This window comes from Cavia porcellus, unplaced genomic scaffold, assembly GCF_034190915.1.
Source record: "Cavia porcellus strain 051 isolate PalLab524CR breed Dunkin Hartley unplaced genomic scaffold, mCavPor4.1 scaffold_3, whole genome shotgun sequence".
Taxonomy (NCBI): Eukaryota; Metazoa; Chordata; class Mammalia; order Rodentia; family Caviidae; genus Cavia; species Cavia porcellus.
Genome location: NW_026947486.1, coordinates 82,151,082 through 82,164,191, shown reverse-complemented (window position 1 = coordinate 82,164,191; position 13,110 = coordinate 82,151,082). Strand labels below are relative to the sequence as shown.

The window sequence follows — 13,110 nt, the reverse complement described above, 5'->3', positions numbered from 1 at the left end:
CTATCGCTGTTAGTTTATAGAGTTTTCATTTTACGCTTTTGGTGCCAACCATGCCCCCGTTAGTGTGTTTGGCACTTCCCTACAGGGATTGGTCAGATCCGCTGTCAATCCTCTAGAACACCATTGATTGGCCAAATTCGATGGGCAGGACTTAGGTAGAACCCAGGATGTGAGATCTTTAGGTAGCCCCGCTGAAGGTGCCTTTGGGCGCTGACATTTTGAGACAGCCGGACAAACCCACGACGCTGGTTGGTCCTCTAGTGACAGTGAGGTAAACCACTAGTGTAAGGTTGTGAGATGGGATGGTATCCTTTCCGAACAAGTGGGCCTGGTTTTAGGCCACAAGATTCTAAGGGAAACGGCATTTTGAGACACATTTAAATTGTTCTTCTTGTACTGTTTGGTCATCTTGAAGCTCTTAAAGGTTATAATCTTTACTTAGCTATGATAGGAAGAATTAGGTAAAAGTATGTTAGAATCGTAGTTACCTGTAGATAAAAACAGGCCATCAAAATGGCCATCACGGGCGTAGCCTTAGCAACCATAGCTTTGTGACCTGCTTCAGGCCATCTGTGCCCCACAGAAATAACTGGGGGCTGTGCTGAGTGGTGGTTTTAGTTTGGTTTGGTTTGGTTTTTGTTTTTGGCATTCAAGTTAGTTGGGGTACAAGCCATTGTAATTTTAAAAAAGTGCTTCCGACTTCCAACTTAAAATGTTGGTCTGATCAAATATGTTTTTTTCCTAAAAAACAAAAAACAAAGGATAAAAGGGAAGGGTATGATCAGATCAATGAGAATTTTTTGAAGTTATGAAACAAATAGGAGATAATTGGTTGAAAAAATAGTGAGTCCATAATACTCTATAGATATAGAAGGTAGGCTGTGATAAAAGTAAATTCTCTGTTTTCTAACATAGACCTAAAAGATGTCACACTCAACTGGATCAGATGAAAAGAGTGAGGATGGGTCCAATTTAGAAGGAAATGGTGAGTTAACTAGTAAAACTTATGGTTAATTATAAATAGTTGTAAAAAGAAAAAAGAGGGGAGTAAAAAGAATTGAGATGTGTTATGTGCATGTACCAACTCCCCATTATGAACGTAATCATTATATATTGCAAACATGTATTAATAATTAGAGAAATAATTACTAATATGTTTAAGAAATTTGAGTAAACTATTAAGATATTATTCCCAAGAACATCAAATATAATTAAACAATAAAAACTAGCAAGTAGAATAAGTTCCTCCAAAGAGAATTGGAATTAGGGGATAACTGATCAAGAGGGCACTTATTTGGATTGTTGTTTCACTGTGAAAATGCATTCAAGTAACATTTTGGCAAAAACTTCAAATTCGTTGCTAAGGGGATGTGTCAATCAGCATTCATGCAGAAGATGGAGTTACGAATTGGCACAGTATTTTTAATAGCCTAATTTTTATTCTGTATTTTAATTATGTAATCTATACTATAAAAATAATTAAGGATATCTTTTTAAAATAACATAGTGTGTGAATGATATTTTTAAAGTTTCTGTACATATGCAGACATAATTTTATTTGACAATGGTCAAGGCCATTATAAGGTTAGATTTTAACTTTTCACATATATTTATATCTCAAATATTCCTTCTATTATCTAGTATCTTCATAGATAGCATTTAGTGGCTACACGTTTTTTTTGGTGCTTAATTGGGTGTAATTTACTTGTTTGCCTTTCTTCCTTTCTTTTTTTCTTTCTTATCTTTTTTTGAGACAAGGTTTCACTCACTCATTATATAGTTCAGGCTGGCCTTGAACGCACTTTTTAGCTCAGGCTGGCTTCGAACTCACAGCAAATCTCCATGCCTCAGCCTCTCAAGTGTTGAGATTACAGGTGTGCACCACCACACCCAGTGGTGTTCTTTATTTTTAATTCTGATCTTTTTTCCAATATTTAATTTTGTTATTTGATGTTTGCAGTCCATAATGCTTACCTTCATCATGAAGAGTTGGTACATGTATTATCTTTTAAAATTAATTTTATTGGTGCATGTTTGGTATACACAATTATGATTTTCATTGTAGGAAATTTGTACCTGTGCACAATATATCTTGATTCTTTTTTCCCTGTTTCCCTTCCCACTCTTCAGCCTATTTTTCCGTTATTTACAAAACCTTTGTTTCCATTTTTTCTTTGTTTTCTTCCCATTTCCCAAAATCTCTTATCTACTTTGGTCCTTATTTACACTTTTGGTTTCTCACACAAGAGAAACAATACGCTACTGAAATATGTGTTTCATTTATTTCACTTAAAAGTATGATCTCAAAGTCTATCCATTTTATGTCCCAAGTTTATCATTCTTTATGGTAGAGTAGTAATCTGTTGTATATAAAAACCACATTTTCTTTATCCATTCATTGGTTGATGGTCACTTGGGCTGTTTCCAAGATTGAGCTATTGCAAATAATACTGATATAAACATGTGTATACATATATCACTGTGGTATGATGCTTTTAAATGTTTTGGGAAGACATGAAGAAGATTACCACCATGTCTGCCAGAGAGAATCCTTTCTCCTCAGAACTTTGCCAGCGTTTGTTACTGGTTGATTTCATGATAATAGCCATTCTTTCTGTAATGAGATGGAATCGTAATGCTGTCTTAATTTGCATTTCTCAAATGATCAGTGAGGTTGAACATTTTTTCATATGTGTATTTGCTATTGGTATATGCATATTATTTTTGCATTCCCTTCTCCATGGCACAGCATTTCTAAAGGATAATGTGGAAATTTATCAGAATTTTACATATACCTCCTGCTTGGCCAAATTACACTTCTTAATTATATCTTCAGGAATACTGTATTTTTATTGGTAGTTTTATAAATGTGCAACAATCTATGTTATATTTCTTTCTTTTTGAGGTACAGGTTTTTTGTTTGTTTGTACTTTGTCTTTTGAGACAGGGTCTGCTCATGCAGTTCAAGTTGGTTTTGAGCTCACTTTGCAGCCCAAGCTGGTCTCGAACTTGCAATGATCCTCCTGCCTCAGCCCTCCAATTGCTGGGATTACAGGAGTGTACCACAACATCCAGCTTGAGATAGTGTTTTACTGTAGTTCAGACTGGGCTTGAACTCACTTTGTAGCCCAGGATGGCCTCAAATTTGCAGTAATCCTCCTGCCTCAGCCTCCCGAGTGTTGGGATTACAGGTGTGCACCACCACCCTGGCTCCCAGTTGGTGTTATAGATGTTTACTGTAGCATGTTTGTAGTTGTAAAATAATAGAAAAAGTCAAATGTCTCAAAATAGAGGAAATTAAATTAAATTTAAAATGAAATTTTAATTCCTATAAAAGAATGTGTGTGATAGCCGGGAATTTAGCTCAGTGGCACAAGTGCCTGCCTGGCATGCATGAGGTTGTGAGTTTGATCCCCCTGTACCCCCCAAAAGAATATGTGTGGCATGAAATTTATGGAGTATAATAATAAAACATTCATCCAGGCGTGGTGTGTGGTGACTCACGCCTATAATCCCAGCACTCGGGAGGCTGAGGCAGGAGGATCATTGCGAGTTCGACACTAGCCTGGGCTACAAAGTGAGCTCAAGGCCTGCCCGAACTGCATAGTGAGACCCCATCTCAAGAAAAGACAAAATAATAATAATAATAATAATAAAAAAACATTCACAAACCCATCATTAGTTTTTTTTTTTTTTAAGCCAGTCAAATTTAGAAGTGGGGGAGGGGTGGTATACCAACTTTAGTGACACTAATGTTAATAAGTTCTGATAACCCACTGCCATCGGACCAGCCCCCATCATTAGTTTTAAGAACTAGAACATTACCAATGCTTTCAAATCTACCTAAATTCTCTGTCTCTTTTTCCTTAAAATTTACCCTCACATTTCACATTTCCCTCAAAGAAGTTCCCTATTCCAAACCTACCCCAGGTTTGTCCGTCTGTCTTGTCTCTCTTTTTTTGTCATTACTGGGATTGATTCCCAAGGCCTTCATACTGAGATATACCCCAGGTAACTCCCCCACCCACCTCAACTCTTTTGTAAAATATTTTGAAACAAGGTTTTGTAAAGTCAATAAATTGCCTAGGCTGGGCTGGAACATATGGTCCTCCTGGGATTATAAGTATGTGCCACCATGGGCATCATATCCTGGATCTTGTATTTAATACTTCCTTTCTATATTTTAATAGTTTTTATTACATTTTGTACCTATAAATTCTTATTTTTGTGCTTTATAAAAATGTTACCAAATGGTATGTATCCTATGATTTGTTGTTTTCATTGAAAATTGTTTCTGAGACTTATGCTTGGTGCTGTAATTATTTTTTAAAATTCTGTATAATATTTTTTTGTATGTTAACTGTACCACAATTTATTTAGCCATTCTCCTACCAAAGAATATTATTTTGCCATCCTCGTTTTGTTTTTGTTATGGGTTTGCTATGTAGTTCAGGTTAGCCTTGAACTCACTTTATAGCCCAGGCTGGCCTCTAACTTGCAGTGATCCTCCTACTTCAGCCTCCCAAGTACTGGTATTTTAGTTGTGTGCCACCATGCCCACCCTCTGGCCATCCGTGTTAGAGGTGGTGCAGACCACTAATAGAAAATTCTTTAGCATGTTTTAAATCACTTTCTCCTTTTTACTTATAACTGTTAAACATTTTCCAAATCTTCTATTTTTAGCATTTGGTATATTCAATTGCAAGGATCAGCAATGTTTTTCTGTAAAGGACATGACCAAAATGTTTTATCATATGATCACATGGCCTATCACAACTCTGAACTTACCTTCTTTCTTTTTTTAAGCATAGAAGAAGCCACAGAAAAAAATGTAAACAAATCATGATAGCAATATTCCCCTAAAACTTTATTTACACAAACAGGCAAATGGCTAAGTTTTGTCTGTGAACTATAGTTTCACAAACATTGGATTAATTTATTTGAATTCCTGTAATACTGTCCAGTATTGTGGTCATGTTACCAGGTACACTCTTGTCTTATTTTACATGTTTCATGCCCTCCTGCCTTTCAAATTCCCAGTTTGTACAGCTGAGGACTGGCCCAACCTGTAAGTTTACTTCCTAAACCACTGTGGTTCAAGGCAAGCAGTTTTATCTATAGCCATAGGTCCAACAGCAGGTACAGTATACAATGAAGATTTGGTGCTAGCTGGGCTTCGTGGCATGTACCTGTAGTCTTGGCCCTCCTGAAGACTGAGGCAGAAAGGATCATAAGTTCAAAGCCAGCCTGAGCAACTAAACAACTTAGTAAGACCTAATCTCAAAATGAAAAAGGGCTGAAGATGTTGCTCTGTGTAAAACTCCTGGGTTCAATCCCTGTACCAAAACATAAAATAAAATAAAATGATTGGGTGCTAAATGACAAAGGAATTGCTATACCTGATTTGAGATTAGGATGATGCCTTGATTTCCCTTCTTAGCTGTCTAGAGTCTGGTTAGGACTGAAGCTGTCCCCTACTAACCAGTCTCTTTACAATTTCCTGAATACGTTGTATTCTCTCACAATTTCACTGTGTCCCCTATCCTCCTCCTTTGTGTCCCCTGCTCCCTTTTATTCCTTTGCCTGGATAATTCTACTTTCCCTTTGGGCTTTAAGTTGAAGTTCTTTCTCTGGAAGTTATTAACTCTCTCCCCTTTCCCTAATTCACCCCACTCCTTCAGCCTAGCAGGGCCAGGAGTCCCTCCTTGTGTATTCCCATAGCAGCCTTTTTAAAAATTTGTTTTTATTAATAAATTTGCAGTACATAATGATTACATTCAAAATGGGAAGTTAGTACATGCGCATAACGCATCTTAATTCTTTTCCCCATAGTGGCCTTTATTACTTTGTCCTGTAATTGTCAGCCTCACCCACTAGGTCAGTTGAGAGCTGTTTGAGGACAAGGGTTGTCTTTGTATACTCAGTGACCTGGATTTGGCGGGGAGAAGAAACCCATTTCTGCCTCCTGTGATGATTAGCCCTTGGCTGAGCGTCCAGTCAAGGCATGGGCTGATAGCTGAAGTGCACTTCACCTGCTGCTTTGTCCTACCTTCTGGATGATGGGTTGGCCTGCATGCAAGCTTGGTCTCCTTTTGGGTGCTGTGATGTGGCTCATCTCAATAAAGGGGTTATTTTGGTCCCCTCTTTTTTTCTCCTGGTGAGTCTTTTCTAAATTGTCAACTTCTTGAGACTATTTTAAAGCATATCTAATAAGCTATAAGGTATGAGAGGTGATGTATTGGACATTAGTGAATAACTGAATTAAAGTCTGTGAGCTTTGTGACTTGGGTAAGAAATTTGATGACCTTTGCTGTGCAATTCTACACCCTTTACATCTTCATGTGCAAAACAGAGATTGTGCCTGACCTGTCTCATGTGCAGTTATGAGGATAAACTAAGATTGTGTAAGTGCTTTCAAAGACACTAAAGTCAAGAGGAATTTTGCATTACTTCAGTATTCCCTCACAGCATCTACAACCATTGCTTGCCAAGAGTAGTCCCTAAATACATTTTTTTGTTGAATGACTAAACTGAATTGGCAAGAGAAATAATGCTGTTGGAATAAAGAACATTTAATAGAATCAGGAAAAGATAGATGCCTTCATATTAAAATTTTCCAAACACTGAGTGATAATTTAAAAGTTGGGCATTTCCAGATAGCTGTAAAGCAGCCATGGGGAACCTTTTAGAGCTTTCAGTGATAACAAATAACCAGCTGTGGCATGTGTGCCACAGGTTCGCAGCCACTACCCTAAACCTATATTCCCAATGTCTGCTTTTTGCTTTGCTTATTATGAAAAACTAAATTTTCTTTAATGCTAAATTTCTTTTCATGTGATTTTTTCAGATGAGATAAAGTGTCAGACTTCACTAGACCCTGACTATGTAGTCATTAGAAGCAGGGTTGCCCCTAACCAACAATGTCAGGTCAGCAATATGTATTCTCAGCAATCTTTCCTTCTCTTTTTTCTTTTCTTTTTATCGGTACCAGGAATCAAACTCACAACCACACGCTTGCAAGGCAGGTGCTTATGCCACTGAGCTAACACATTCTTTCCTTCTCTTTTGGCAGCCTTACCTTCCTCACTCTTCTCTGCAGTGCCTTCTACTTTGGTTAGCCTCACTTTCCAGAACTTCTGGAACCTACACCCCCGCCTCCCCAAGCACTAATCTTAAGAACTGGGACTCCTTGGCTAAATTGTATTTGAAAAAGAGATTCCATACAAAGGAGGCCGTGTTTTACTGAGGGAGTAGAGAGATAATAGTTCAATTTTAGGCATTAAAGGGAGGAGGGAGAATGAGAGCTTGTCAACCCCATTCTAGTCACAAGGAACACTTGCTTTACCTACAGTTTTGGTCTCTCAGCCTTAGAAGTGTGAAATCACCCGACAAACTTCTTAAAAATGCTGATAATTGAAGCCCTACACAGACAGCTTCTGATTGAATTGGGCTAGATTTGGACCAGCGCAAACATTTTTAAGAATTCCACAGATTGGGCTGGGGGGTATAGCCCAGTGGCATAAGCACCTGTTTGGCAAGCGCAAAGTCCTAAGTTCAATTCCTAGTACCTAAAAAGAATTCCACAGGTGATTCTCTTTTGTGTGGGGGATATTTTTGAGGCAGGGTCTCACTATGCAGTTTAGGCTGGTTCTGAACTCGCTTTGTAGCGCAAGCTGGTCTTCAACTTGCAATGTTTCTCCTGCTTCAGCTTCCCACCTACAAGTGATACTATTCTGTAGTCAGAGTTGTGAGCAGGAGGTGTTAACCTAAATTGGCCTTTTGCTTATGAGAATAGACCCAGCATTAACCACTTACCAGTCCAATTATTTAAATACAGGTTGGCCAAAATTAAATATTTTTATAAGATAATATAACAAAATATAAAAAAAATTTTATCAAGTTTATTCAATACACAAATTGACTGGTTGAAATGAGGCTTTCTGGGGCAATGTTCAGAGTAGTCAATACTTAATCGTGCTGCCTGAGTTACGCTCAGGGTTAACTTCAGTAAATTAAGTAGAGTTGGGGAAGGTACATGAAATGCCCATGAGGGTCACTGATAAAGTGAACAGAAGGTTAAAAACAAGCCCAACAAATGCATTATGCAAGTGCTTGGCAGTACCAAAAGGATAAGTAATCTCACCTAAGATAGCTAAGATGGTCATGCTACTAATTTTATTAGTTCCTGGAGCAAAACAGTTAACATTCACAAGATTGGATCAATTCTGCATGTTTGTGTCTGGTAATCTGAGAAACTCTTCTGATTACTATGTAAAATAACAACCTTAGTTATGTTTCTACCACCTTGCTTTGAAAGCATAGATTGTCATTGCTTTGGGCTCTTTGCTATTGTTATTTATCTTTATTTCTTGTTTTTCTAGTAATTTGTTTTGTTTTGTTTTTCCCTCTAATGCAGAAAGGATAGATGTACATACAGAGGCTTATTCATGCCTAGAACTTCTCCTAGACAGTTTACGAGAATTGATTGTATTATACATGATGATATGAACAGCTACTGTGAGAAAAAGAGACATTATGGTAGCCATTGCTGATTTCCTATGGCCATGCTGTGAAATCTAGTAATGCTTTTATTCTTTGTTTAGAGTGGTTTTAGTCTGTTTTGTATTATTTAATTTCATTAGATATGAAGATATGGATAGCTATTTTGAAGAGAACAAGAGAGATTATGGTAGCCATTGTTGATTTCCCTATTGTCTGGTTTTGAAGGCCTGTAATGCTTTCACTGTTTTGTTTGATCAGTTTTATACTATTTTATCTTGTTTGAATTCATTGTGTGTGAAGATATGGACAACTATTTAGAAGAAAACAATGGACATTATGGTACCCTATGTTGATCTCTGAGTTGTCTTGCTTTTAAATTCTGTGTCACTTACATTGTTTTCCTCTGATCTGCTTTGTTCTGTTCTGTTCTGTTTTACCGTCTTCAAAATAAAAAAAGGATAAGTAATCTGCGGCTTGTCTGGATCTCTGCTTCCAGACTTACATGGGAAATGGCCTGCTCCTAACTGTTAGCTCCTCAGTAGGCTTTCTAGATGGTGCACAGGAATGGCAGATAAAAATTTCTGAGCTTGGGCCAAGCTCAAATGGTTGATGTACAATGTCAAAGTTAGGTTATCAAAATCATTTTACACTGAAGATAAAAGGTTTTGTTTAATATGAGGTTTGTGTTACCTATTTATATTTTATTTAGCACTTAAAGGTTTAGCATCTGTTACTAAGTTCCTTGCATTTATAAAGGAAACTCAGGATAGGATTAATTCAAATCATATAATTGGATCATTGTCTTAGTTACTTTTCTCATTGCTAAAACAAAATACCGCACACTCAAAGTTAAGGGAGGAAAAGTTTATTTAGCTCACAGTTTATAGAGGTTTCAGTCTGTAATTGGCTGGCTCCAAGGTAGGGTGGATTTGCAGAGGAGAATAGTTCATGGTGGGCAGAAGGTAGCAATAAATACAAAGAGAGTTATCAGCATCTTTCTGCCCCTTTTATACTCTATCTAGACTACTGGAATTATGATGGCAACAAACCCATCAGTAGGCCAATTTAGTAATCACACATCCTAAATCCCAGCATTGCACCATGAATCAGTCACACACTCTTGATCTATCCATCTACCTCTGCAAAAGCTCAACCTATGACCACCTAAGCTATGGGGGGACATCTACATGCAAGTTATAGCAATCTTTTTTTTATTGCAGTTCAGGCTGGCCTTGAACTCACTGTGTAGTCCAGGCTGGCCTTGAACTTGCAGAGATCCTCCTGCCGCAACCCCGAATGCTGGGATTACAGGGTGCACTACTATACCAGGCAACTGGGTCTTCTTTGCATGAGCTTCATTTCCTCATCCCATAGCAGCACCCTGCTGTTGATAGCATAACGTAACCCTTACTATGATAAAGCTTTAGAATCTCTGCATGGCTTGCTTGGTTTGCCTTTTTTGTATTTCCATGCTTCAGAAATGTTTCTTCAAAATATAGACTGATAAAGGGGCTTATGGGAGACAGTGAAAATGATCAAAGTATGTTATGTACATGTATGAATCTGCCAAAATGAAACCCATTAATCTATATAATAATCTAAATGAAAAAGTGGATGTAGAAAATAGACTACTTTTTACCCAGCTGTTCCTTCCCTAGTACGTACTAGGCAAGCCCTCTGACTCCCTGGGCATTTTTATATTTTTATTTTGAGGTAAGGTTTCAAATTGCTGAGGCTGGCCTCAAAATTGTGATCCTCCTGATCCTCACATGCTTCAGGTTCCAGAGTTGCTGGGATTACAGCTATGTATTACCTCACCCCACCTATTTTTTCTTGACACAATCTTATACTGCGCTTGCTTCAGGAATATGCTGGGTGGATCTCCTGAGCAAGCAGTCTCTCCCTTTGTGTGTGTGTGTGCGTGTGTGCGTGTGTGTGTGTGTGTGTGTGTGTGCGCGTGTGTGTGTGTGTGTGTGTGTGTATGTATGTATGTGTGTGTGTGTGTGTGTATGTGTGTGTGCATGCTTCTGTGCACACCTGTATATTGGGGGTGGTACTTGGGATTGAACCCCGGGCCTTTGCACTGAACTATATCCCCAGCCCTTTTATTTTATGCTTCATTTTGAGATATTTGCTAAATTTCCCAGGCTGCATTCAAACTGATGACCTTCCCATCTCAGCCTCAAGAGTGCTGGGATTATAAATTATTGTTTAATGTTTTTAAGGAAAATCCTACTCACAACTATGCGTGGTAGCTCACGCCTGTAATCCCAGCACTTGGGAGGCTAAGGCAGGAGGATTGTTGTGAGTTCAAGACCAGCCTAAGCTACAAAGTGAGCTCAAGGCCAGTCTGAACTGCATAGAGAGACCCAGCCTCAAAAAGACAAAAAAAAAAAAAAATCCCACTCAGTGGAAAGCAAGGCTTCCGGGGAGGCTTTACTTTGGCCAGCCCCTTCTGTGAGATATCTGGAGAAGACATAAAACCAAGCATGCTGACTTCCGGGAGAACATGGCGGACAGATAACAGCAACTACCGGAGGCTCTCTGAAAACTAGGCTCAGAAGCCAGGTATGGTGCGGACTAAAGAGACATAAGCAGGTGGAGTTATGCTCTGCTGACTCAGGAACGAACTCGGCTGAGAGAAACCAACTTGGAATGCAGTCCTGGTGCTAAAACAGGAACAGAAAAGCCTCGCTGCTGAGGCTGGACCCCACGCCATTTGGGTTTCCCGCCGCGCGGTGGCTGGCTGCCTCTATGTCGGCTCGGCAAGGAGAGAGACGCACGGAAACTACGAGAACGGGAGTCTGTGAACGTAGTCGAAAACAGGACAGGCAAGGAGGCATGTTCTGACTTGTGGCGAGGTGAGTGAGAGAAACTGACACTCCACCACAGTTTGACTCCAGCGGACTTTCTGGGCCCGGGCAGTCCTGTGGGAGCAGGGTGCGCTGGCGACTCCAGCCACACATTCCCCTGTCGGGCGGGATTGGTGAAAAGTGCCTGGCCTGCGTGAAGCTGCCGGCGGACCCCGTAGGCTGGCCCAACCCAGATCCCAGAGCCTGACGGAGGCCGGGAGGGGCGGGCACCCGCGTAGGCTGCCTGGTGTGCAGCAGTGAGTGGAAACACCTAACCGGCGCAATTCGATCAGGCTGTGGCTGACAGAGAGAGAAGCTGGGCCTCTCATATAAGCTTGCATATATAAGGAACAGAGAATATGGGAAGAGGCAGCAACAAGAAAGGCTCCTCGGCCCCCAATTCTGAGAAACAGGCAATAACAGACACCGCACCATTACACATAAGGCGCCATATAGAGAGCCTCATAGACCAATTCAGGAATGAAGTTATCAACGACCTGAAGCTAGAAGTATGCAAAATAGTTAGAGAAATACTAAGCACCACCCAAGAAAAAACAGATGGTGGAATGGAAGAACAGAAAAAGAGGGGAGAAGTGTTTGATGGAGAAAACAGGGAAAGCATAGAATACGTGAAGCAGGTTCAAAGGGACTACCAAGAAACTAAGAAGTCTATCGAAGACTGGCATAACAGCTTGAAAGAAACTAAGGACAGACTATCTGAACTGGAGGGCAGAATTGTAATATGGGAGAATGAAATGAAAAACTTCTTAAAAATAACAAAGAAACAAACAGCAATAATACAAAGACAAGAAGATGATAAGAGGAGCCATAACTTAAGGATTAAGAACATAAAAGAAGAAGTAGGGACACAAACAAATGAACTACAAAAGCTACTCACAGAAATAATCCAGGAGAATTTTCCTAATTTAGCAAAAGGTAAAGATACTCAGATGTATGAGGCATACAGGACCCCAGCTACCTACAACCCAAACAGAGCTACACCCAGGCATATAATAATAAAAATTCCAGAAATTCAATACAAGAACAGAATATTAAAAGCTGTCAGAGACAAGAAGCAGACCACTTACAAGGGAGCACCCATCAGAATTACAGCAGATTTCTCTGCACAAACCATCAAATCACGAAGAGCTTGGGGGGAAATAATTCAAGCTTTGAAAGATAATAATCTCCAGCCAAGATTGAGATATCCTGCAAAACTGTCCCTCGAAATTGATGGAAAAACAAGGTGCTTCCAGGATAAAGAGGAACTGGGGGAATTTGCAACCACCAATTCAACTCTACAGAGAGTATTGCAGGATATTCTAAAAAAAGAAAAATACAAAGAATCCAGAAATAATGGAGGCCACAACGAATGGAGCAGAGAACAAAGTGAAGAAGACAAACTGACAGCTACTGACAGAATAAGAGCTCAACAGAAATGAAGCAGAGAAGATTGGATGATAGGAACAGCTATTTTGGAGAAAATGACATCTTAATAGGTAATACTGATTTAGTATCATCTTGTTTTGAAGTCTCATCTAGCTTTTGTCCTTCTGTCTCCAATGGTCCAAATAGGTTGTATCTTACTGGATTTTATTATGTATGATAGTATAAGCAAAAACCTTTTAAAGAGAAGGAGATTATACAGAAACCATTGTTCATTTTCTGTTAGTTGATTCTAAATACTCTGTAATGCTGTCATTCTCTTGAATGGTTTTACATTGTTTTGATATACTTAATGCTACAGTATACGAAG

At 39.2% G+C, this 13,110-nt stretch overlaps 1 protein-coding gene across 2 annotated transcripts in view; it reads left to right on the top strand.

Annotated features, from left to right (window-relative positions):
- The first annotated feature begins 915 nt into the window (after nucleotides 1–915).
- Cul4b (cullin 4B) overlaps nucleotides 916–13,110 on the top strand; it is a 53,595-nt gene continuing 41,400 nt past the window's right edge. For both annotated transcript variants that reach the window (XM_023563237.2, XM_023563236.2), the window contains exon 1: nucleotides 916–985. In XM_023563237.2, coding sequence (XP_023419005.1) covers nucleotides 925–985 — 61 coding nt within the window. In that variant the 5' untranslated portion in view covers nucleotides 916–924. The remainder of the gene's footprint in view (nucleotides 986–13,110) is intronic.